The 26,787-nt window shown below is 48.0% G+C and overlaps 1 protein-coding gene across 5 annotated transcripts in view; it reads left to right on the top strand.

Annotated features, from left to right (window-relative positions):
* The window catches only part of Bicra (BRD4 interacting chromatin remodeling complex associated protein), a 69,157-nt gene that overhangs the window by 20,124 nt on the left and 22,246 nt on the right, over positions 1 to 26,787 (top strand). For 4 of the 5 annotated variants that reach the window (XM_087908852.1, XM_087908863.1, XM_087908854.1 and 1 more), the window contains 3 exons: positions 23,974 to 24,074; positions 26,331 to 26,376; positions 26,460 to 26,526. In XM_087908852.1, coding sequence (XP_087764978.1) covers positions 26,336 to 26,376; positions 26,460 to 26,526 — 108 coding nt within the window. In that variant the 5' untranslated portion in view covers positions 23,974 to 24,074; positions 26,331 to 26,335. The remainder of the gene's footprint in view (positions 1 to 23,973; positions 24,075 to 26,330; positions 26,377 to 26,459; positions 26,527 to 26,787) is intronic. The other variant, XM_087908862.1, reaches the window with a different exon arrangement.

Raw genomic sequence — 26,787 nt, forward strand, 5'->3', positions numbered from 1 at the left:
ACATGCCTTTAATCCCAGCACTCAGGAGGCAGAGACAGGTGGATCCCTGAGTTTGAGGCCAGCCTGCTCTATAGAGTGAGTTCCAGGACAGCCAAAGATACACACACACACACACACACACACATACACAAAAAAAAAAACCCTATCTCAGTAAACCAAAATAAATAAATAATTTGGTGTAGTGTTTCACATGTAATTTTGCATTTACAGATAGAAATCATAATATTGCATTTTAGTCAGTTGATAAATATGTGTAAATTAGATATATGTCATTATGTAATATAATATTTTATAGTGTTGTTTTCTGTCCTCTCTCAACCTGTTTTAAAAAAATGTAAGTGCTCATCCAAGTATGGTGGAAAATTCCTAGAATCCCAGCATTTAGGAAGTAGAGGCATGAGGCCCCTGTTTCAGAAACCAAATAGAAGGGGCCTGAAGAGATTGCATAGTGGTTAGTGTGGGGTGGCTCACAAGTGCCTGTGCCTCGTGCTCGTGTACCTGGCACCTTTGGTTTTTTCCAGAACCCACACTAATATGCACATACCTCCTGCCCCCAGACACATGAACACATCAGTTGAACTTAAAATAAATCTTTTTGAAAGCAAACAAACAGCCAAATGTAGTGGTGTACACCTTTAATCTCAGCATCCTCAAGACAAAGGCAGGCAGATATTTGTGAGTTCAAGGCCAGCCAGTTTAGTAGTGAATTCCCCAACAAATATACAAACAAAACAAAAACAAATCAGTAGAGGGCCAGTGAGATGGCTCAGTGGATGAGGATGTTGGCCACCAAGCCTGATCCGCGGAACAAGAGCCGACTCCGGCGAGCTGACCTCTAACTCCACATCTGCTGCACTCTGTGACATAGGCACCCACACACATACACAGATTAATAAAGGGAAACAGAAGCAGGCAGAGCTCAAGGAGTTCAAGGACAGCCAGGGCTGTGTGGTGGGACCTGTCTCAAAAGTCAACCTGCTAGGCTGGTGAGTGTAAATTCTAAATGAGCAGGCGTCTTTGTTGTATGCTGCCAGGCTGACTGTCCCCTCAGCTTCTAGGCTGGACCCAGGACATGTAGCTACAGGTGCTCCATTGCTTACCTGATCAACATATGAACGTTGACTATAAAAATATCTGTAGGCATGTATTTAATAATTATTTTGTTTGGCACGCATACCAGGTGCACGTGTCGGGGATGGAACTTAGGTCATCAGGCTTTGTGGCAAGCACCTTTGCCCACGTGAGCCTGAATGTTGATGGAACAGGAGCTTGGGAGATGAAAGGAAGTGTGTTGGGAATACAGGGGAGAGTTAGAAACATCAGAAGAAAGGCCCAAAGGCGCAAAGCTGGACTAGCTCCAGGATCAAGGGTCTAAATAGGCGGGGCTATTATACGCCTGAAACCTCTTCCCTTTTGCACATCCTGTGTGACCTGGAGTCACCAGCTTACCCTCTCTGGGCCTCACGATGTCAAATCTGTAAGCCTCTGTTTAGGCAGCAGGCATGCATTGCCAGTTGGCAGGTACTTGGAGAGCTGCTATTACTGGGGTGAGGGTGGGGCGCTTAAGGGCTCCGCATCCTCTGCTGTAAGCTGGAAAGGTACCCAGTTCAGGGGTGGCCTGAAAAGATGGGTGTGGTGGCTCAGTCCTAGGATCCTAGCCCTTAGGAGGCTGAGGCAGGTAGATTATGAGTTCCAGACCAACCTGGGCTACATAGTGATACCACTGTGCTAAAAACACGAAACAAGAAAAATGGTTAAATTGTCCAGCCTGGTACCTTGTTGGTGGCCATGGTGGCTGATAAATAGGGCTGGACCCGCTAGCCTGAGTCATGGAATAGAGGCTGGGAATGTGACATTATGGGGACAGTGCTTGCCTTGCATCCAGGAAGTCCTGGGTTTGATTCCCAGCAGTGCACAGTGGTACTCACGGCTGTAATTCTGGCACTTGGGAGATGGAGTCAGGAGAATGAGGAATTCGAGGTCATGCTTGGTTACATAGTGAGTTTTTGGCCAGCCTGGGTAACATGAGACCTTGTTTCAAAGCAACAAATGATGAAATGATATATAATTTGTTTTATCTTGTTTTTTATTTGTTTGGTTTTTGTTTTTGAGACAAGTTTTTTTCTGTGTAGTCTTGGCTGACTTAGAACTAGTTCTATAAACCAGGCTGGCTTTGAGCTTAGAGATCTGCCTGCCTCTGACCCAGGACAGAGGGGTACATGCATGGATACATGCATGTGCACACGCACAGACACACATACAATTTTTTTCCATTTTCTCTTCATTTGTTTAGCTGATAACCAAAGCCCACCACCTTCATTTTAGCAGCCCTCAGGGGTGAGAGCCTGCAGTTTGCCAAGCAGAGAAAGGAAGCAGAAATATGAGAACACTGGGCGCAGAAGCAGCTTGCGGCCCTGTTGATAATGCCATCTCAGTGCCCCATGGTCGGAATTGCAGTCCTAGAAGCTTGCAGGGGGCACTGGGGCAGCCCTGAAGGTCAAAACACCGAACTCAGCCCACTGTTCCCAGGACGGGCTCTGCCTACTCCCCAGCCCACACTGCTGGGCTGACTTCATTTCCAGTGTCCTCTAGCCCCGGTTACAATGGCCTACTTGTTCCCAGAGCCCTTCTGACCATTTCTGCCTCAGGGTCTTTGCACTGCTACTCCCTCAGCCTGGGACACTTTCTCCCACCTAGTTCCCAGGTCTCTGCTTCAAGGTCAACATTGCTGAGAGAAGTCTGTTCTCTATAACCACCGCGCAGGGATTCAAAGGGTAAAGGCACTTGTGATACATCAGCCTGGTGCTCTGAGTTGGACCCCAAACCCCAACTCTACAAAGCTGTTTTCTGACCTTCATATATGTACTTACACATGTGGATGACTAACCCCCCCAACACACACACATTCACACATCTTGCACATATATAGTAATAAATAACAGGCAAACCTGATGGTGAAGCCTTTAATCTCAGCACTCAGGAGGCAGAAGCAGGTGAATCTCTGTGAGTTCAATTCCAGCCTGGTCTATACAGTGAGTTCAAACCAGATGGGGTTGCATATTGAAACATCTAAAGAAAGGGGAGGGGGAAAAGAGGAAAAATAAATAGTAATAAATAACTTAAAGTTGTATGCCCCCTCCACTCTCATCCTAGCCAGTTGTGCTTAGCCCTTCACCTGCTTGATGAGTTGTATTAATTTGTTTGCTATTTTATTCTGCTGATTTTTCTTTTAACAACAATTTAAGCTCTGAGGGAGTCTCCCAAGGACTGGGACACAGTGAGTGTCCACTAAATATTTGTGGATTGAAGGAAGCTACTGATTTTTTCTCTTTTTAATATTTGTTTGTTTATTTTTGAGACAGAATGTTAAGATGAAGCTCTGGCTATCCTGAAACTCACTATGTAGCCCTGACTGGCCTCAAACTCACAGAGATCTGTCTGCTTCTGCCTCCAAAGTGCTGGAATGAAAGGTATGCCACCATGCCCAGCTTTTGTTTTTTAATCATACGTTTGAGTGTGGGTATGTGCATATGAGTTCAGGTCCCTAGGAGGCTGGAGGATTACCCTGGAACAGGAGTTGCAGGTGGTTGTGGACATCCGGATGTGGGCATAGGAAATCTATTTCCTTGGATGAGCAACTTGTGCGCTTAACTGCTGAGCCATCTCTCCAGTCACTGGTTTGTTTTTGGTTTTGTTTTGTTTTGTTTTTTTGATGTCCATTGTTGTGTGACAAAATTTTTCCTAGGAGGAAGTAACACACACGTCTCCTCACCCCACAGAGGGATCCCATTACAGAACAAAGTATGGATACCACCAAAGTCCAATTTGATGAACCATTGAGTATCACCAAAGCCCACTCAGCATGGGTGACAGCTCACAATGCTTGGAACCTGGAGCACACTGCACAACCTGCAGACAGCTCAACAGGTGGAGCGTGTCCTTTCCGAGTACCTCAGTTGGCCTACATCTCTTCCAGGCAGCTGGTCTGCTCTGGAATTCTTCTTTACAACTTTTCTCCCCTGAGAGCCTTCTTGGCAACTCGGCTTCCTTCTTCCTGAGGGGGGGTTTCTCAGCTTGTCTCAGCTTGTCGCTTACTGTGACAGGATGGGACAGTGACTCTGTTTCAGTTTCAGAGACTTCCTGAAGCGGTTTGTGAGCTGTCTACCTGTCTGCTCAAGGGGCTTCATACGTTCATGCAGGATGGAATGTTTTAGTCTCAGAGAAAACTGCTACACAACACCCACAAGACACCACCACCCCCATCTATCCATGTAGTTCTATCTGTCCTAGAGCTTGCTCTGTAGACCAGGCTGGCCTCAAACTCACAGAGATCCACCTGCTTCTGCCTCCCAAGTGCTGTGATTAAAGGTGTGCACCACCATGATTAGTCTGGGAGACAGTTGTTTTTGGATTCAGAAATGGGATTGCCCATGGGGTGTTGTGTGGAGAGGCGGGGCTGGGAGGTGTGAATCACTACAGCCTCTAGAGCCCTTGGAGCTGTGCAGTCAGTGACTATTACTTGAAAGCAAGAATGTAGGTCTGTACATGATGTCTTCTTGTTTTGGTTTTCTGTTTTTAGAAATTTCTTCACAAAACAATTGCAGTATGGAGCTTTCTCTGCTTTATGTTTCCCTCTGTTCCCCTCCCAACTCCTGAAGTGAACATGAAAGCCTTCATGCTCTCATGCTCTCATGTATGCTTCACATGTGCTCTACCACTGAGCCACGTCCCAGCCCTCACTGGGGGATTCTAGGCAGGGGCTCTACCACTGAGCCAGGCCCCAGCCCCTCACTGGAGAACTCTAGGCAGGGGCTCTACCACCGAGCCAGGCCCCAGCCCTCACTGGGGGATTCTAGGCAGGGGCTCTACCACTGAGCCAGGCCCCAGCCCTCACTGGGGGATTCTAGGCAGGGGCTCTACCACCGAGCCAGGCCCCAGCCCTTCACTGGGGGATTCTAGGCAGGGGCTCTACCACTGAGCCACACCCCAGCCCTTCACTGGGGGATTCTAGGCAGGGGCTCTACCACTGAGCCACACCCCAGCCCCTCACTGGGGGAGTCTAGGGAGGGGCTATATCATTGAGCCACACCCCAGCCCCTCACTGGAGAACTCTAGGCAGGGGCTCTACCACCGAGCCAGGCCCCAGCCCTCACTGGGGGATTCTAGACAGGGGCTCTACCACTGAGCCATACTCCAGCCCCTCACTGGGGGATTCTAGACTTACCTACCACCAAACTGTATCATTATCACTACAGCCAAAATTTTGAAAAAATTCTTTTTATTTTAATATAATGTCTCATTAGATTATTGACTAGATTTGACTCATTCTGTAGTTCAGAGAGACCTTGAACTTTCACCTTTTTAAATTTTAATTTAATTAAAAATGTCAATTGTATTTTTATTTATTTTGTGTGTGTTTGTACCCTGGAGCAACTGTGGAGGTCAGAGCACAGTTCAGGAGTTGGTTTTCTCCTTCCACCTCGCTGAGGCTTGGTTTCTGTGTTGGGAACAACTCCAGGCTTGCTTGCTGGGAACTTTTTGTCAAGTCTGTCTCTCTTTCTCATCTTAGGAGTCCCTTGGGTTACAGATATGTGCCTTTTAAATATTTTTAATTTTTTTGCATATGAATGTTTTGCCTGCATGTATATCTGTTTGTCACACGTGTGCTGGTGCCTGTGAAGGTCAAAAGAGGGCGGAACTGGAGTTACAGGTGGTTGTGAGCTACCATATGGGTGCTGGGAATTGCACCTTGGTCCTCTGCAAGAGCAGCCAGTGCTCTTAACCACTGAGCCATCTCTCCAGCCCAATATATACCTTTTAAATGATATGATGGACTAGAACCTAGGTCACCAGGTTTGCTCCCAAGCACTTTTGTTCCCTCAGCTATCTCCTTGGCCCAAGACTATTTTTTTTTATTGACCTATCTTCTTTGGTGTGTTTGCTGAATTCTGCAGAGGCAGCCCCACCCCCACCCCCTACCTCATCCGCCTCTTATGGCTTCTGGTTGGGCTTGTTTTAGGCTTTGGGAGTGAGGTTGGGGCTGAGAGACCTATGTGGGTCAGTTGGCTCGCTTGTTAGGAAGAAAGGCAGTCCAAGAAGTCCACTTCAGGAGTGTAGCCAGGAGTTGGTGTGCCTCTGTGTCTCCAGTGATGGGGTGGGGTGTGGTGTGTGATGGAGGATGTGAGCTGAGGGCGTGTGCAACCTAGAGACTGGGGCTGGCACGAAGAGTTGGGGTAACCATGGTCCATATATCTCATTCCTTTCCCTGTAAAATTTTACTTTGTTTTTGCAGCAATATTTCATGTAGCCAAGGTTAGCTTTGAACTCATCCCCCTATGTGCTGGAATTATGGGCCTGTTCCATCATGCCTAGTTGATGCCATTCATGGGACGGAACCTGGAGCTTTGTGCATCCAGGCAAGCATTCTCCCAAGTGAGCTTCATCCTCAGCTCCTTAGCTTAAAATGATATGTAGTTTATTTTGATTTTTGAAGTATTGTTTCATTCTGAGCCCAGATTTGCCCAAGATAACAGATCTTAACCACCACTCCTAGCTTTCCATTTTCACTTTTTAAATTATTATTGTTGTTGTTATTTGAGGCAGGGTTTCTCTGTGTAAAAGTCCTGACTGTCCTGGAACTTGATCTGCAGACCATGCTGGCCTCGAACTCACAGAGATCCTCTGCCAAGAGCTGGGATTAAAGGCATGTGCCGCCACTGCCCAGCTAAATTTTTTTTAAGTACTTTTATTTCATGCCTGCAATTCCCTCATCACTCTGGAGACAGAGGCGAGAAGATCATCCATAAGTTTGAGGCTAGCCTAATCTATATAAAAAGTTGTGGCCAGCCAGGGCAACGAAGTGAAACCCCGTCTCAAAAGGCCAACCCCATTGCTGAAAGCTTTACTGAGACGTAATCCACTTACCGTAAAATGTTGTGTGTGTAAAATATGCAGTTACGTGGCTTCCCTCTCATGAACTTCCACAAACATCCTGTTCTCTAGTTCCAGAACCCTCTCATTACTCTGGAGGGAAACCCTAGACCCACCCAGTGCTTGCTCCTTCTGCTATCCCCACTCCACCCTCCCCTTCCCTGCAGCCATGCCTCTGCATTCTCTTTCTCTCTCTGTGGCTTTGCCTCCTCTGGGTACTTCAGATGAGTAACATGATGTGATGGGCAGTCTTTTGTGCAGTGTCGGGTGGTCAGGGTTCAACCTTGTTGTGCCACAAATCATTTCATGGCTGAATAGTATTCCATGGATGGATTGTGTGGATTTTCCATTTCTTAATGAAGGAGATTATTTCTGGTTGCTTCTGTGTTGGGTTTTCAGGAATAATGATGTCGGGAATGTTGATGTAGAAGTTTATTTGTGTGTGTGTTTTTCGTGTCTCATGGGAATGGAAACTGGGAAGCTGACGTTGGAGGAAAAGAGGAAGCATGCCCTGTGTATTCAAACAGGAAGGCAGTTGTGCACTCAGAACAGTAATAGCAAAGGCCCTGAGGCGGGGAGGATGACAGGAGCTGCCCTGCGGTATAATCAGAAATGGCAGGGCTGGGATTTAAATTGGGCATTCTGGTCTTGAACTCTTATGGAGGCCAGACGGCAGCCTTGGGTGTCTTATTCAATTGTTGTCCTCCTTATTTATGAAAAAAAAAATTGAGTGTGTGTGGAGCAGGCGGGGGGGGGGGGGTTGAGATGTGGTGACACACACTTTTTAATTCTAGCACTCAGGAGGAAGAGACAGGTGGATCTCCCTGAGTATAAGGCCAGCCTGGTCTACAGAGCGAGTTCCAGGACAGCCAGGACTACACAGAGAGGCCCTGATTTGTTTAGGTTCTTTTTTTGTTTGTTTGTTTTTGTTTTTTGCTACATTTTACTTGTTTTGATTGCTTTTTTGAGACAGGGTCTCTCTATTGGCAGACCTAGAAACTGCTCTGTAGACCAGGCAGGTTTAGAACTCACAGAGATTTGCCTGCCTCTACCTCCCTAGTGCTTTGATAAAGGCATGCTTGGGTCCATTGGAAATCAGTACATGCTCTTAACTGCTAGGCCATCTCTCCATCCCTATATTCTTACTTTTTAAGGTGAAAAAATAAATTCAGAGATGGCTCAGCGGGTAAATGTGCTTGCCGCCGAGACTCACAGCCTGAGTTCCACTCTTCAAGACCCACATGGAAAGAGAGAACTGGCTTCCACAAGTTCACCTCTGACCTCCAAACCTAATTCCCTACAACACAAAATAAGTGAATAAATGTAATGGAGAAGTTTTTAACAAAAGTAAATTCAGACAGAATAATTTGCTCTGGCAGTCACACAGTAACTCCGCATGGTTGCTCTTTGTGACAGTGTTTAATTGAGATACAATTTGCATACTGACAGCCAACCCATCCAAGCATACAGTCCCCATATCAGCCGAGTCCTTTCAACATGAGAGAAATTTTAGAACAATTTTTGTTTCCTCTTGCCCCTTAGCTACTCACCTCCCCATTCTCCATCCACGATGACCCCTGAGGAGTGCACATATACCTGCTGTCTCTAGATTAACCCATGTCACATGTTGAGCATGAACATACTCTCATGATATGATTTCTGATTAACTGGGGAATAAAACCAGGGCCTTCTGCATGCTAAGCAGGTACTCTACATTGCCCCTGTCCCCTCACTGGAGGGTTCTAGACAGGGGCTCTACCACTGAGCCACACTACCAGCCCTCACTAGGGGGATTGTAGTAGATGAGTGTACTACTGGTGAGCTTTGTTCTCAACTTTTCACTTTCCTTTTAAATCTTTTTATTTTGAGACAGCATCTTGTTAAGTTAGTCAGACTGGCCTTGAAATCACTGTATCACAGACAGGCCTTAAATTTGGGATCTTCCTCAGCCTCCTGTGTAGCTAGGTGACAGGCCTATAACACTTAGCCCTGCTCACTGTCATTCTGGTCTGATATTTCTCGCCACTTTGTAACACGTATCAGACCTTCCTTCCTTTATGTGGGTGAAATATGTTGCATTATCTAGGTAGACCCGCATTTCACATGATCCACTCTCTTCAGGTGGTAGATGTTTGAGTTGATTTTACTTTTGAGTTTTCATGAATCCTGTGAGTGTATCTGAGTTCCTACGTGAGCATGTGTTTTCATTTATGCTGTTTATGTAAGTACGAATGGGGCCTCTGTTACCCTTACTCAACAACTACCTACCAGATGACGCCCGGTTTACCGTTCCACCGGCCGTGAATGGAAACTCAACTAGTTAGCCCTTTGATTATTCATGCCTTCTCCTGTTGTAGGGCGTATTTGTCATGTGCTGTTCAGAACATTCTGGAATGTATTTTAGGGTCCATATCTACCCCTTATTCCAAAAGATGAAATCAGCATCAGGAGTATCTATCTACCTGCCTGGTCCATGTTTGGCTCTCACTGTATAGTCTTCTAAGACCTGTATAATGAGCATGGCAGTCTTCCCCTGTGCCACCTGTTGCCTATGGACAAGATGCCCTCCTTCAGGCCCTTTGGGGTCCCACCATCTATGTGATGCAGGATATCTTTTTGAATGCGTGGTAGACATGGAGTCCCTGTTTGATGGTGTTGCCCCCTAGTGGGAATTTTTGCACACTTTTCATTTTTCGGTTGACTCTGTTCTTGAGGTTAAGAGTCACAGGTATCTGGGCTGACCCAAAAGTTGCTCTGTGCCGTGAACTTCTGATGCTTCTGCATCTACCTTCTGAGTGCTGGGATTTCCCCAGCCTAGTGATGGCAGATGGGAAGATTGTCCAGGGCCAGCAAGAATGGACACCTGCGAAGTGACCATCCTAGCAGGCTCCTTTGGACACGTGCTGTCTTTGTGTTGATCTGGTTCCCTGTTGCTTGGGTCTCTCAATTGTTCTGGCTGGTTCTGCTGATCCACCTTCACCTTTGGTGATGGATTTGAAGCCTGGTATCATTGTCTTCCCAGACAGACTGTGTGTGTCTCTGATCCCCCAGCAGCCACTGGGTGTGACCCACTCTGTGACCTTTGACCTTCTTTCCATTAATAGTTGGCAAGTCCTTGCTGGGTCCCCTGCGCCTCGTGTCTGAGTAGCAGGGTATGGTGCTGACAGTCTCCCGTGAATGTCTCATACCCCGGTCTGGTCATTTTGTTCAGCACCCTCTCAGGTCACACTGAGTATAGCCCTCCATCCTCCAGTCAGTGTTTACACAAAGTGCCCCAAACAAGAATATTGTCCAGCAGTTCCTCCCAGGGGAAGCAGGCAGGAGCTCAGATCAGTCGTCATGTTTATGGCATGTCAGCCGCTCTTTGGAAAAAAGCAGATCGGGAGGAAGAAAGCTTCCAACTAAATGTGGTCCATTTGAGCCACTGGCCTGGTGACAGCTGGGAAAGGGGAGGAAGGATCAAAGCAAGAGCAGTCACGTGCAAGGGTCCTGAGGCAGACTCGTGCCCATCAAATGGGCGGGAAACTGAACGAGCCAGTGTGGCTGGTGGGGGGATGGAGGACTGGTTGCTAGGGTTTATGCCAGATGAGGTGAGGAATCAAGGAAGAGTGCTGGTTGACAGACCTGAGCCAGTCCTACCTGTGCCTTGGGTGTGACCATGAGCTAGCAGAGGACAGTGGCTTCAGTCCTGAAGCCATGGGGCACGGGCACCTGAGCCCTGAGGACAGCTCCTTGCACAGGGAAGCAGCCAGTTAGAGCCCGTTGGCAACAAGGCTCTTTCTGTAGACTCAGGGACCTGTTGGCTGGCTTTTGCTGTTTTCTGTGTTTAAGATAAAAACCCAGGGCCCTGAACATCCTGGGCAACTACTACGCTACTGAGTCTTTTCCCAGCCCTCTCCCCCTGCTCCTCACTCACGGGAGTCTAGGCAGGAGCTCTATCACTGAGCCATAGTCCCAGCCTTTTTTTTTTTTCTCCCAGAATGAGGCTTTCCTTATGTAAACCCAAGCTGGCCTTGAACTCCCATCCTCCTGCTCAGCCTCCCAAGTTCTGGGGCTACAGGCCTGAGCCACACCTGCCACTCGCCTGCCTCTCTCTCTCTCTCTCTCTCTCTCTCTCTCTCTCTCTGTCTCTTGAGAGTTTCTCTGTATAGTTCTGGCTGTCTTGGGACTTTTTGTAGACCAGACTGTCCTCGAACTCACAGAGATCCGCCTGCCTCTACTTCCCGAGTCCTGGGATTAAAGGGGTGCTCTACCACTGCATGGCTCGTGTATTTTTTTTTTATTCCTTGATATATTTATTTAGTCACCAATTCCCCATCCTTTCTTGTTGTGTCCTTGATTCACCCAGCTTGGATATTTGATGACTCTGGTGACTTTAAGGACCATCCCTTGGGGATTTTGTAGAATGGGCCCAGTGGGAATATCTGGTGTTTTTCTTCTCACTAGATGGAGTGACTTATGGGTTTGGAAAGACAGACACACAGGCCAAGGGCCCATTCATTACATCATACCAAAGGCATGTGGTCTAGGGCCTGGGGATGTGCCTCAGCTGCCAGAGTGCTGGCTACCTAGGGTGCGGAAGACCCTGAGTTTAATTTCCAGCTTTCACAAAGCAAAGGATCTATTTTTGGTTGTGTATGTGTGCATGCGTGTGCGTGCATGCAAGCATGTATGTGTTTGTGTTTGCATGTGTGTGTTCATGTGTAACTCTGGAGTCCATTGTTGCTTTCCACCCTCCCATCCAGGGATCAAAGTCAAGTGATCAGGCTTTTGTGGCAAATATCATCTACCAAGCCATCTTGACAGTCCTAATTCTTTGATTTCTTTGTGAACACAGTGGTGAATGAATTTTTTAAAAAAGATTTGTTTGTTTTTATTTTAAGTATGAGTGTTTTGCCTGTGTATATGTATGTGCACTGTGTGCATTCCTGGTGCTCACGGAGGTTAGAATAGGGTATCATATTCCCTGGAACTGGAGTTACGGGTGGTTGTGAGCTGCCGTATGGGTGCTATGCATCAAACCCGGGATCCTCTGAAAGAGCAGCCAGCGCTCTTAACTGCTGAGCCATCCGGCCCCATATTGACTTTAAATTAACTGAAGAGTGTACAAAACAAATGACAGTGAATCCCCTCCCCTTTCCATGCTCCCATCCTTCCTTCCCAACCTCCCTGCTTCATTTCACAAATACTTAAATCGAGGTTCTGTGTACGAGAGACTACGTGCAGTATTTTCTTTCTGCCCGCATTGCTTCCCCCTCCCTTGCTGCTTCTCTTTAAACCATTCCTTCCCTTCTGATTCCCTTTTGAGGCTTTAATTAAAGTTGACAAGTATGGCACAGAAGTCGCCAGAACGGAAGTCTTCAAAGCCAGGACTGGGCCAACCCGGGGTCTGACCCCTAGGAACGCATGGAAGAGGTTCATCCCTGGGTCTTAAGATAATGGAATTAGAGGATAGAAGCTTAATCCAGCTGTTTAGAGGTGATTAGATGAGATCAGGACCCAGGCACGAGCCCTCTCCCTGCAGCGTGTGCTGTGGCTACATAAAGAAACATAAACGGGGCTTGGTGGCTGCAATCTCTGCACTGGGGAGAAGCCTGGAAGCCCAGAGTTCAAGACCAGCTGGAGCTACCTGAGACCCTGACTGGGGGAGAGGGGGCAGGGATGTAGCTCAATTGGTAGAGTGTTGGCCTAGTGTGCACAGCTCTCCAAAACCACGTTCTTTTGTGTTATAGCTCCAACAGTGTTCTGAGCTAAATCAGTCTACCTTTTTCTCTAAAGTAACCCACCTCAAGCATTTCATTATGGTAACAAGAACTGAACTAGTACATCAGATATAGCAAGCATCTTTTTCTTTACCATGAGCAATGGGGCCTTTCTTTCCTATTTGCTGGCCACATTCTGTGAGTCATTAATTTATATGTTTATTATGTACTTAAATGAATTTCTTCTACATTTGAAATTTGAGGATGAAGAAAAACTGGAGCCCAGGTCATGAGCCTGGTAGGTACACATGCCCACTGTGACGTCTAAGTGACTTCAGGGCAGATCAGTGAGTACTGGAAACTTTGAATAGGTGAGGACAGAAAATGAATAGATTGCCTGGGCCTAGGGGCTGTAACTCTGTGGTAGAACATCTGCTTAGAATCCCCCAGTGAGGGGCTGGGGTGTGGCTCTTAGTAGAGTAGCCCCTTCCTGATCTAGCCAAGGCTCTGGCTCCATTCAGTACAGCATTGACAATAATCATCATCTTTGTGGTGGCTGGTATGCTTACATGACCACAGATGTGAATAGTGCAGTGTTCAACACCCTCCCCCACCCCAGCGGATCCAGCTGTCTGAGTGTTTCTTAAACGTCAGAAGAAGCTTGAGTCTTTTTTCCTCGTCCTTGGTCACTTCTCAGCTCCCTGGGTAGTTAATCAGTGTGTGCGGTGGCCTGCCCTTCCTTCCCACAGCTCTTTACACATACAAGGCTGTTCAAAATATGTATTCTTTTGCCTCCTTTACCCCAATTTTTAAGATTTATTTTTACTTTAATTATATGTACACGTGTGTCTGTGGTGGAAGTATGCTCATGATTGTGGGTGCCAGGGTGGCCAAAAGGGCATGTTGTGTCCACAGGGACTCTAATTATACAGGAAGTTGTGAGCGCTGGATGTGAATGCTGGGAAGTGAGCTGGGTGTTGTATAAGTGCATCGGGCACTGTCGACTGTGAACCATCGCGGTACCCGTCACACCTTAAAAACAACAGCAAAAAGTTTAAAATCGCATTCATTTGCTGTGTAAGTGTAGAGGTGTGGGATACCAGATGGATTCCAGAGCTCAGCTGGCAGGAGTCCACCAAGGGGTCACGGGGAAGGCACTCGTCGCCAAGCCTGATGTGAACTTAACCCCTGTGGCCCACGGGGTGGAAGGAAGAGGCGACTGCTGTACATCGCTCTCTGACCTCCACGTGTGGCACACATGTACCCTTGTCACTAAAATAAGTAAAAGTTGCCTTCACGCACTCACAGAGGAGTGTGACCACAGCCACAGTTGCTTTGAGAGCATTCTCTTTCTTTTTTTTAAGATTTATTTATTTTTTTATATATACAGTGTTCTGCCTGCATGCCGGAAAAGGGCACCAGATCTTATTATAGATGATTGTAAACCACCATGTGGTTGCTGGGAATTGAACTCAGGACCTCTGGAAGAACAGCCAGTGCTCTTAACCTGTGAACCATCTCTCCAGCCTGAGAACATTCTTATTACCCAGAAGACACCACGGCTATGAGCTCCCTACCCCAGGGTTTCTGGCTACTAGTAACTTGTTTCTGTGTTTGGACCCAGATGACCTGGACACTTCATCCCAGTGCCTTGACTGGGTAGCCTTTGGGTTTGACTTCTCTTCCACTTCCTGTTTTCTGGTCCCTGTGCCATCATATTCTGGACCATTTGCTTCTTATGGCTGCATGCCCCTTTATATGGATCTCCTTCGGGGCTGAGTCATCTGCCGATTGGCTGGGGGTCATTTCCACCTATGACTCCGATGAACCGGGCATGTGTACATGTTTTTGTTTGGACCTAAGTTTCTCTTTTTGAGACAGTGTCTTGCTGTGTAGCTCAGGCTTGTTTCAGACTCGCTTCATAGATCAAGTTAGCCTCGAATATGTGATTCTTCTGCCTCAGCCTCCTAAGTAGCTTGATTTAGATTACAGGTCTATGCCACCACACCCGGATGCACAAGGCATTTTTCCAAACTAGCCATGTTTGGTTCAGTATTTGAGCGAGGAATGCATAGCCTTTTAAAGCATCGCTTGGTGAGTGTTGCCAATATTATCCAAATAACCATCACAAAGGCTGGAATCAGAGCAGCTGCAGCATTTTAGAAGGCTCCCTGAGGTCCCCTGATGGTCCATCTACCCTCCTCTTCCTTAAGACTTGCATACCTCAGGGTTTTCCCCCAGTTCTAGAGATTGTCAGAGCTCAGTACAGAGCGTCATGTCTGATCATGCTTTCTTTGTGCCAGTTTATGTTAGGGCCTCCCTTGTTGCTTCCTGTGCAGAAATGCATTCCCTCCTTGCTAGAACAACACCTCATCCCATGCCTGAGTTTGGTGCTAGGACAGATGATAGGCAATTTTTTAGGTTGGGGCTTTTTTGTTTACTGGCTAAGCTGGGAATCAAACTCAGGGCATTATCTGTCTAAGGCAGGTGCTCTACCACTGAGCCACACCTCAGTCCCTCACTGGGGGATTCTAGGCAGGGGCTCTACCACTGAGCCACGCCCCAGCCCCTCACTGGGGGATTCTAGGCAGGGGCTCTACCATTGAGCCACACCTCAGTCCCTCACTGGGGGATTCTAGGCAGGGGCTCTACCACTGAGCCACGCCCCAGCCCCTCACTGGGGGATTCTAGGCGGGGGGGGGGGGGTCTCTACCACTGAGTCATACCCCAGCCTCTCACTGAGGCATTCTAGGCAAGCCCTGATAGACTCCTTTTTGTGTGAATTAGGAAAAGAGACTACTTTTTGCTGGTGATTGCCGTCATGTCCAAGCACAGCCTTACAAACTGTATGCAGTCAACTGCATGTGAACTGTATACAAGGGAACATATCTAGTCCAAGTTTGACATGTGTTACATATGCAGTATGTGAATTTACACAGCATGATAATTTTCTGTGTCTGCTCTAAGAAGTGCCACAATTACTGGTGGCTTGAAACAGAAGTAAAGCTGGGTGTGAGGGCACAGACCTGTGATCTAGCACTTTGGAGATGAAAGCAGCAGGATCAGCAGTGTGGGGACATCCTTAGCTAGTTAGCAATGTGGAGGTCAGCCTGTGTGAGACTGCCTCAGAAAAGGACTGAAACAAAGCAAAATCCAGTACCCAGCTCCTGGGTTATGCCCTGTCTCTAGTGGGACAGATAGTTGAGGAAGCAAATGACAGTGGCCAAAGACACACCTAGGCCCCCCCTCCACTGCCTGAGGAAGCCCTTACGGCTGGACTTGGGACAAGGCCGCCTTGCTGGCATGAGAAAGGGATTTGGAGGTGCTTGTGTTCGTGGAGACTTGCACTGGTGTCTGAATGAAGGTAGCTGTGTGTGTTACTTACTGCTGTGTCCCAGTGTCCAGCAAGGGTAAGGATTGTAAGAAAGGCCAAGTCACTCTGATGACCCTCTGTCTTCCAGTTGATGGGTAAAGATGAGGACTTTAATTAGCAACAGGTGGCTGGTTTGGCGGCACACCCCATACACACTTGAGAGAGGTTGTAGCATGAATTCTAATTAGTCTGAATTATAAAAACCAGGGATCAGATATTGAGGGTGAAAGCTGAAAGATCAGGAAAACAGAGTAGCCACTAGATCCCCCCCACCCCAGACAGGGTTTCTGTGTGTAACAGCCATAGCTGTCCTGGAACTCGCTCTTGTAGACCAGGCTGGCCTTGAACTCGCAGAAATCCACCTGCCTCTGCCTCCCCGAGTGCTGGGATTAAAGGTGTGTGTGTGTGTGTGTGTGTGTGTGTGTGTGTGTATGTGTGTGTGTGTGTGTATGCCACACTGTCTGGCTTCCATGGCTAACTAGTGTTGCTAGCTCCATACTCTGATCTTCAGGCAAGCTTTGTTTGTTAAAGCACAAACAAAATATCACCACAAGAGTTGAGGCAGGAAGATCATGGGCTACAAAATGAAGCCCTGTCTCTACAGATAAATAATTAAGTAGATGTTTGGAGGCGGCAGCCCTTGAGGAATTACTAAACCCAGGGTTCTTTTCGTTAATTACATTTTAAAATGTATTATTTGTGGGGAGGGCGGGAGAACGTCATAGTACATGTGTGACAGCCAGAAGGCAGCTCCTTCCACCATATATGTTCTGAGGATCACACTTGGGTCAGCAGGCTTTCTGGCAGGCCCCTTCACATCCTGAGCTATCTCGCCAGCCCTAAACCTAGTCTTTCTCCTTACTGCAGATCTTTAGGTGGGTTTTTCAGAATAGCTGCCTCAGCTCAGCTCCAGCTCCCTTCAAGCCAGAAAGCAAGTTCCTTTGTTTGTTTACTAGAAGAACTTGTTCTGTGACTTCCACTGTCTTACAGAAGTCACGCCTGTACACTTTAGTGTTTATTGTGTGGTGCCATGGCGACCATAGCTTCAGGGCAAGCTGAGAGTGATCGTAAAGGAGATAGGATGCCCCCCACCTTACGCCTCAGTGTGACCGAGAGTGCACATACAGATACATGTGACCAAATGTGCTTTCGGGTTCTCCATTCTTCTGTACTGGTTTTATTAGTTTGTGGGGGTTTCCCCCTGAAGAGGGGAGTCTTTCTCTCTTCCTTCCTTCCTTCCTTCCTTCCTTCCTTCCTTCCTTCCTTTCTTTCTTTCTTTTCTGAGTGGGAAGAGATGGAACAATATCTACTTATGTAGCTCAGACTGACCTCCTCAAACCAGTAATTCTCCTGCCTCAGCCCCCAATATGTTGAAATGACAGGTGCACCACACCCAGTTTATTTGGTTGTTTTAAACCTGTCCTTGGCCCAAGCCTGCTGCTCTGGTTTGTCAAGCCTCAAAGGTGTGACTATGGCTTGACTGTCGCCTCAGAAAGGTCTTTGTTTATGGAGCTGGCAGGCCATCCACAGAGAGTGAGAAAGCAAGCGGAGGAAGTGAGAAATGAGGGGTAGTGGGGTGCTGGTGATGGGAAGGAGCAGGTGTGCCGGGAATGTAAGGCTCACTAACAGCATTCTGGAAACAGTAGCCTTTCTCTGGAGTTTACTGGAGCCTTTGGATTCTGGATCCTGCTAGCAGGCTGGCTCCCCTGCAGCTACCAATGACGATGCAAAACTCTGGTTGCATTCCGATTGGGGGAGGGATCCTCAGGGCCTTTTGGAAGGACACCCTGTTACTGCTCTTCTCCGAGACTGCTTGAAGTTGGCAAGCCTCGTGGGGAAGAATCGGCTTCAGAGTCATGGGGTCTGGGTTCAAGTTTAGGTCCCACAGTGTCCTCACTCCCTGTGGGTCATTTTATTTACTGGAAAACATGATTCAGTGTTGTTCCTCCGTCACTGTCACTCAGTGGGGACGGAGTTAGTGCTAGGCCTGATTCCTAGGACATGCTTGGGCAGTGTGGGCTCTATGGTGTCTCTGTCTGCCTTTTGGGAGAGCTATAGTAACAAGTTAAGACCTGGGACTCAGTCACTGAAGAAGAGAGCTGCAGTGACGAGTGGGTCCCAGGTCCCAGGCTCAGCTGGAGCCTCTGGTCTCTGCAATTACAGGGACAAAGATGCAGCTGCTTATGTATACCCCAGTCCTGGTTTTGTAGCTTTGTCACATGGCTGCTGTGTCCTGAGACCAAGGCAGAGCCATGACACTGGGTTCCATCCCTGTCACTCAGCTCATGCTGTGCACGTCGATCTGGCCCAGGTCTAGAGGCCTGACTTCCACACCAGGGCTCTGTACCCACTGTCATATGGCTCAATTATTTTCTCAAGAGGTTTTGACCATATGGGCTGACCTGTAAAGGGTCACCCCTGGGTGAGAACCCTGGCCATGTCCCCTGCCCATCGCAGACATGGACCTCTCAGCCATCTTTACCTCTCCCTACATAAAGGAAGTGCTCAGTGTGTGCCCTTTTCGTTAGATGCCCCCAAACAATGGACTTCTTTAACTTCCACTGTTCAATCATTTATCCGTCTTCTATATTCACTGAACCTCCCTCTACCACCACAGCCTCAGATTCAGGGGTCTCAGGCAGGAAGCAGGTGACAACCCCTGCCCTGGTAAGGGCCCACTTGTGGCAGGGAGCCAGTGAAAGAGAAGCAGATCATCAGACATGGGCTAGCTGATACCAATCTGAGTTTTATTTCACTAATTACATTTTTTATTCATTTTAGTTTTACATTTTATATGTATGAATGTTTTGCCTGCGCATGTGTCTGTGCACCACATGCATGCAATGCCTCTGGAAGCCGGAAGAGAGCCTGCGATTACAGGTGGTTGTCAGCTGTAATGTGGATGCTCTTAACCATCGAGCCATCTCTCCAGCCTCACTTTGATTTTTTTTGTATATTACAGTCGCAGAGGGATTAAATGGATTTCCAAGCTCTGCGGTGGTGATTTTACTTGTTGAGCCTGCTTGCTGGCCCCTGGTATTGTTTTTTTCTGAAGCAGGCTTTTTTTGGGTCTAGAGTGACCTTGACCTCACTGTGTGTCCAAGGATGAGCTTGAAATCCTGATCTCCTGGCCTCCCAAGTGCTGGGATTCCAGGCATGAGCCACCAAACCTAGCTCCTCTTTCCAAACTCAAGGTCCGTCTATGACAGTGGTTCTCAACTTCCTAATGCTACGACCCTTTAATACAGTTCCTCATTTGGTTTTGACCCCCAAGCTGTAAAATTAGTTTTATCGCTACTTCATAACTGTCATTTTGCTACTGTTAGGAATCATAATGTAAATATTTTTGGAGATAAGTAAGGGTTTACTAAAGAGATCGTGACCCATAGGTCGAGAAATGCTGATCCGAAATGTTCCATCGTACAGATACACACGACAGTTTATTTGCCCATCCACGGCTATCTTCCTCTGAGCTGTTGTGAGAATCCCTCTTCAAGACGTTCGATTCCTTTGCACACATACCCAGAAGTGGAGCTTCTTACAGTGCTCAGTGCTAGTGCTATTTTTAATGTTCTGAGGAACTGCCAAACCCTGTCCACAGCAGCCAGCGGGGTTGCACTCCTGCCAGCAATGAGCAAGGGCTCCGGTTTCCCACAGCCCTGCCAGCACTTGCTACTTCCCAATTTCTTCACGGTAGTCACTCTGAGGGGTGTGGGGCCTTGTCTGCTTGGGGCTCAGAGTGCATTTCCCCTGATGATGAGTCACACTGGGCATCCTTTTGTGTGCTGTTGGATGTTTGTGTCTTTTCTCTGGAGCTCAAACTCAGGATCCTTGTGCATGCTAGGCAGGGGCTCTGATCCTGAGCCACACCCCCAGCCCCTCACTGGGGGATTCTAGGCAGGGGCTCTGATCCTGAGCCACACCCCCAGCCCCTCACTGGGGGATTCTAGGCAGGGGCTCTATCACTGAGCCACACCCCCAGCCCCTCACTGGGGGATTCTAGGCAGGGGCTCTACAACAGAGCCATGCCCCAGCCCCTCACTAGGGAACCATCTCTCTCCTCCTCTCTTTATATGTGTATCCCTCTCTTGCTCACTCTGACTCACTCTGTATGTTTGGAGACTAGAGAACAACCTCTAGTGTCATCCTCTTTTGAGACACCACTTAGCCAGGAAGCCCCAGAGATCCTCTGTCTCCTCCTCCCCAGTACTGAGATTACAAATGTGTGCTACCACACCCAAATGTTTTTGGATTTATTTATTTAATAAATAAATTCTGCCTGCATGTATGCCTGCACACCAGAAGAGGGCACAAGATATTATTACTGATGGTTGTGAGCCACCATGTGGTTGCTGGGGACTGAACTCAGGTACCTCTGGAAGAGCAACCAGTGCTCTTAACGGCTGAGCCATCTCTCCAGCCCCATACTGAGATTTTTATGTGAGGTGGGTGCTGGTGATCAAATTCAGGGTCCCTGGCTTGCAGAGCACCACTTTGCTGACTGAGCCGTCTCTTTCTTTTTTTCTTTCTTTTTTTTTTTTTTTAACATGACTACTGCAAAGCCTGGTATGGTCGCACATACCTTTAACCCCAACACTCAGGAGGCAAAGGCAGGTGGATCTCTGTGAGTTTCGGATAGCCAAAGAGCTACATAGTGAGACCCTGTATCAAATTAAAAAAAAAGAAGAAGAAGAAGAAGAAAATCAAGATGACACAAAACCAAAAACATGACTACTGCAAAGGAAACCCAACAGTATTGAGCATTCAGCAGTTAGGCATGGAATGGTCTTGGAGGCAGCATGATCACTGGGACCCGAGAAAGCGAGGCCAGCCTGGGGAGCATAGCAAGGCTCTGCACACTACTGCCAGTAGCTTGAGGCCCCTATAGTTCAAGTAGTGATACCACTTCTCAAAATGCAAAACCAGGCCTGGTGTGGTGGTGCATGCCTTTAATGCCAGCACTCAAAAGTCAGAACAAGGCAGAGTTCTTTGTGAGTTGGAGGGGCTATATAGTGAGCTTTAGGACAACCGGGTGGGGTGGGGGGTAACAAAAATGAGATCGTGTCTCAGGAGAAAAAAAAGCCTGACCATGGTGGTACACACCTTTAATGGAACACTCAGGAGGCAGAGGCAGGCAGATTTCTGGAGTTTGAGGCTAGCTTTGTCTACAGGGTAAGTTCCAGGACAGCCAGGGCTACACATAGAAACCCTGTTTTGAAAAACAAAACAAAATATATAGAAACAAACAGAAAACAAAGGTGGCAAAATGGCTCAGCTTGCAAGGGTACTTGCCACCAAGACTGGTGACCTGTGTTTGATGCCTGGGAACAATATGGTAGAAGGAGAGAAGTCTTAACTCTTAACTCCATACATGCTGTAAATACACACACACACACACACACACACACACACACACACACACTAATCAGATAAGTATAATGACAGCAAAACAAACTGTTTCCACAGAGTACTTGTGCTTCCCCTCAACCCCCCCTGGGATCCCATTTGGGGACAGTTGTTTGCAGAGCTTGAGCCAAGCCAGAAGCCAAGGGCAGGGTTGTAGGGGCAGTGATGGTGGAGCCACCATGGGAACTTGCATCTGCAGGCAGCACACCGGGAACCCAGGAGGAGAGGGCCTCAGGGTCTTGGACAGGTGCTGTGTAATCTTCCATATTTCACATCTCAAGCAGGTGGGTGTGAACTCACAGGGAGCTCAGCCAGAGCTGTTGCCTTAACATTCCTGCTGCTGTAGCTCCACTCTCAGAAGGCCCGGAGTGCTTTCACCCCGCTCAGCCATTCATCTCACCACTGTGGCTTCATTTCTTGAGACAGAGTTTTGCTTGGTTGCCCAGGATGGCCTCAAACTCACTATCCTCCTGTCTCTGCATTCCAGGAGATGGGATCGCAGGTGTGGGCCACTGTGTCTGTGTGGCTGGACCTTTTATTTTCTGATGATTTCCTGGTGTGAAGTGTCCCTTGGATACTAGTGCAGTTTGCCATCTGTAAGCCAAAGAAACTGTAGAGTGTTTTCTGGAGAGAGTCCATGTGTGAGGTGAGCTCCAGTGGTGGTGACTTCAGTAAGGGACATTCAAGATATCTTTGCAAGAAATCAAGGCCATGAGGGGCAGTAGTGACACACACCTTTAATCTCAGCACTCAGGATGGGATGCAGAAGCAGGCAGATCTCTGTGAGTTCGAGGCCAGCCTGGTCTACAGAGTGTAGACAGCCAGGGCTACACAAAGAAAACCCCCTCCCCTCAAAAAAGAGAGAAAAAGAAAACATGGTGTGGAAAGTTCTTCTGTATATGTGTTGCTTTTATTGGTTAATGAATAAGGAAGCTGCTTGGGCAAATAGGGCAAGGCAGGAATTCTAAGCAGAGATAGAGGAGAAAAGAAGGCTGAGTCAGGGCCATGTCATGTAGCCGCCGAGGGAGACAGATGCCCTGGAACCTTACCGGTAAACCACGAGCCTCGTGATAAAATACAAAATAATAGGAATGGGTTGATTTAAGATGTAAGAGTTAGTTAATAAGAAGCCTGAGCTAATAGGCCAAGCAGTGTTGGAGTTATTATAGTTTCTGTGTGATTATTTTGGGTCTGGGCAGCCAGGAACAAACAAGCAGCTTCCGCCTACAAAACCAAAGCTGTGTGTTGAGTGGCTGATGGACCACAGACCTGCAGGAACCAGACTCTATCCTCCAGGACATGGATGCCATATTTCAATGAGTATTGTGGCTACTTAATACAACACACCTGTTTCAAATAATAAGAACTGGCCATAGGGCCAGATGCAGTGGTACATACCTTTAACTTCCATCCTTGGGAGACAAAGACAAGACCTCTGTGAGTTCTAGTCCAACTAGGATTACATAGTGAGAGCCTATACTTCCCTCATCACCTACCCCCTGCAAAGGAATTGACTCTAGAAGGCAGGGGTTTGACAACTTAATGGTAGAGCCCCTGCCTAGAATACCCCAGTGAGGGGCTGGGGTGTGGCTCAATGGTAAAGTGATCATGTACTTCAAATACAATTATTTGGGTTCAGTTACTTGTACAAAAAATAATAAAGAGGGCTGGGGAGATGGCTCAGAGCTTAAGAGCACTGGCAGCTCTTCCAGAGGTCCTGAGTTCAGTTCCCAGCAACTACATGGTGGCTCACAACTATCCACAATGATATATGGTGCCCTCTTCTGGCTTGCAGGTGTACATGCATACAGACCACTGTATACATAATAAATAAATCTTTTAAAAAATAATAATAATAATAATAAAGAGCCAGAATTGGGTATTTTATTTTAAACTGAAGTATCAGTAAATGGTTTGGTATAGTGTATGCTATGGTATATATGTATATGTACTATAGATCATGTTCTATAGTATATAGTATATAAGATTGCTTTGTGTAACTTTAAACTTGTGGCTTTCCCTCTTTGCTTCTCCTTTCTCTTTGCTCTGTTTTTTGTTTGTTTGTTTGTTCATTTGTTTTTTTGTTTTTGCTTTTATTTTTGTTTTTCAAGACAGGGTTTCTCTGTAGCTTTGGAGCCTGTCCTGGAACTCACTCTGTAGACCAGGCTGGCCTCAAACTCACAGAGATCTGCCTGCCTCTGCCTCCTGAGTGTTGGGATTAAAGGCGTGCCTGACCCCTGCTCCCTTTTTAAAACTTGATGGCAGGGCTATAATCCTGGTGCTGGAGGCTGAGGTGGGGGGGTCTTGAGTTCCCAGGTCCACCTGGGCTGTTAGGTAGTCTTTGTGGGAAGGAAGTTACTGATGGTTCTTAGCTGTGATTCAGTTTGGTAGCAATGTTTGTTTCCTTCTTTGTGAATATTTTGCGACGGACTTTTGCTGTGTAGCCCAGGCTTCCCTGCAACTCTCCATCCTCCTGCCTCTTCCTCCCAGCGCCTGCCTCTGCCCCTCGTCTTCTGCTGCTCATGACCTTCTTCCCTCACAGCGTCTCTTTTCTTTCCACAGCTGGCTCCACAAAGGACACTGTCAAAGTCCCCAGCCCGGGGCCCTGCGTAGACCTGGAGTGGCCACCCCATCCTTCCCTTCATGATTCGTTCATAGCACAGGTAATCAGGGAAGACTCCCAGTTCACTCTTGGAGGAGCAGTTGCTCCGGGTACTTGTGGGACCCACTGGCCTCTGACTTGCAGAGCGTGGTTTAGTGACTTTCTTCAGTTCCTCCTCTCTAGCCTGCATCCCCATGTACAGCTGTAGGAAGGGTATTCCTAAAGCTTCACTTTTTCCTGTATATTCTGTACTGAGACAATGTCAGTGTAACTTAATGGTAGAGCCCTGCCTAGAATACCCCAGTCAGAGGCTGGGGGCCTGGCTCGGTGTTAGAGCCCCTGCCTAGAATCCCCCAGTGAGGGGCTGGGATTTGACTCAGTGGTAGAGGCCCTGCCTAGAATCCCCCAGTGAGGGGCTGGGGGCCTGGCTCAGTGGTAGAGCCCCTGCAGAGCTCCCATGCAACCCTATAACAACCACAATAATGACAAGTAAAGGAAAGACCAGGAAGATACTTTATTTAGTAAAGCAGTTCCCCTTGTCCTCAGCTATAAGGTCCCACAACGTGGGGACTGTGGTCCTCTCATTGTGTCCAGTTCATGTTATTGGAACAAAAGGACTGGCAGGCCAGTAGAAAGAATGCACTGGAAGGAGGAAAAGATGTGTGGGTGTGTTTGCTCAGATGTGTCTAAGGGTGAGTGCATGGGAGTTTAAACAGATAGAGGGGACGGAGGATGCTTAGATGATCAGTGGATGTGTAGTCAGAGTAGGATAGCAGATGGATGGGTGTTTGGAAGAATCGGGGCAGAGGCTTAGAAAGCCAGGTGCAGACTGGAGAGATAGAGAGATAGCTCAGTTGGTAAAGCACTTGCAAGGTCCTGACTTTGATTCCTAGAACCCATGTAAAGAACAGGGCATGGAATCCCAGCACTGGGGAAGTGGACACCACTGGATACCTGGGGTTCCCTAGCTGGCCAGCCTATAGCCTAATTGGTGAGCTCCAGGCCAATGAGAGACCCTGTCTCAAAAAGGCGGACAGTGGAATGGTACCTGAGAGGAGGGCCCTTTGGAGGAATGTTTACAGGGCTGAGGGGATGTTGGATACTCTGAGGAAACGGGTGGCTGGTTGGAAGACAGGAATGCTGTGTGGTGGGAAAATGCAGATAGCATCCGTTCCTTTTGGGGTGCAGTGGGTGAAGCAGCCTCTTCCTCCTCCCCTTGGGGGCTGACCATGCTAAACTTTGTCATGGGCTCCGACAGTGCTAGCCAGCGGTGAGCGCCAAATGGCTCAAGACAAACGTTAGCCGTCCGCATCCTCATCATTCAGCTGTGGGAGCAGCCCTACACTGCAGCCTCCCCGGCCCAGCCTTTCTGTCGCCTTGGTCTCCACCTCCATGTGTCACCCCTGTCACCTACCCTTAGCTTAAAACTCATAGAGTGTGACGGCCTTCCTGTCACCTCCACCTTGCCTTCCCTTCCTCATTCTGTCACCTTGATGCTCAGCACTGACCCCTGCCATCTTCTGGGCTACAGACTGTTGAGAAAACTGGACGAGCGGGGTGTGAAGTATATAGGCCCAGGGGCATCCAGGCTGGCCTGCTCAAGCTGAAGTCTGTCTGGTGTGAGCCGCAGTCATCCTGTGATGGGGCTCTCAGAAGATGCTCAGAGAGCAGTTCAGGTTATTTCGTTTTTGAGACAGGGTCTCACCCATGCAGGCCTGGCTGGTCTTGGACTCACAGACACCCTCCCGAGTGCTGGGATCAAGGGCGTGTGCCACCTTTCCACCCAGCAAGTTTGGGGTTTTGACTCTGAGCTGTACTTGACTCTGCGACTCTTGAAGGTTATAAAGTAGAATGGTAGATGTGATCTGCCTCCTGGAGGTCGGAACAGGCGTGTTCCCTGGAGTCTGCGCATGTGCAGCCCACTCACTGGAAAGATGGGGAGTAGTCATTTGGGGGCCTCCAACTCCTTATCACTAAAGTGGGGGTGCCACGGTTTGCTAGACCTACCTATCCGTAGCGCTTAGTATAAGGCCTGTGCACCATCAGAGATCTTAGTATCGACTGATGCCCTGTCAGATGTGGGAGCATGTTGGGCATAAGGACCAGAGGATAAGGATCCTGCCCCATCCCTGGTCAGAATTTCTATTTGGGAGGGTGCTGGGAGGTGGTTCTTCTACCCCTCCATCCAGCTCTGTACACTCTGGGAACAGTTGCTCTGACCCACCCCTCCAGGTGCCCCCCCTAAAGGGGCAGCTGGGCAGACTGCCTCAATCTAATCATGTCTCCCTCACCCTCTTCCCACACTTGCCCCATCTAGTGGAAATGGATGATGAGGATGGGAGATGCTTACTAGACGTGATTTGGTGAGTAACGGGCTCCCCTCCTCCCTCCACACTCGTCTTCCACCCCTCTCCCCTCCCTCCATTCCTCAGCCTAGCTCCTTAAGGTCTCTTTTCCCTCTCTCTTGCAGTGACCCTCAGGCCCTCAATGACTTCTTGCATGGATCCGAAAAGGTAAGTACCAGAGGCATGGAAGGGCAATCCCTGGGCATGGGGACTGGAGGATCGAAGGGGAGAGCCAAGTTCCCTAAGACAGCAGACATTCTGTGAGAGGACTGGTAAAGATCCAATCCATGTTCTCTTTCCTTGCCATCTTCCCAGGTAACTGAATAAATCAATCACCAAAAAGAAAAGAAGCTACCTCAACCCATTTTTAACAAGGAAACAATGCTGTGTTGAATATGCTTATTTAATTAAAATATGCTATATTTAAAA

Source organism: Myodes glareolus, chromosome 1 (genome assembly GCF_982192425.1).
Source record: "Myodes glareolus chromosome 1, mMyoGla1.1, whole genome shotgun sequence".
Lineage (NCBI taxonomy): Eukaryota > Metazoa > Chordata > Mammalia > Rodentia > Cricetidae > Myodes > Myodes glareolus.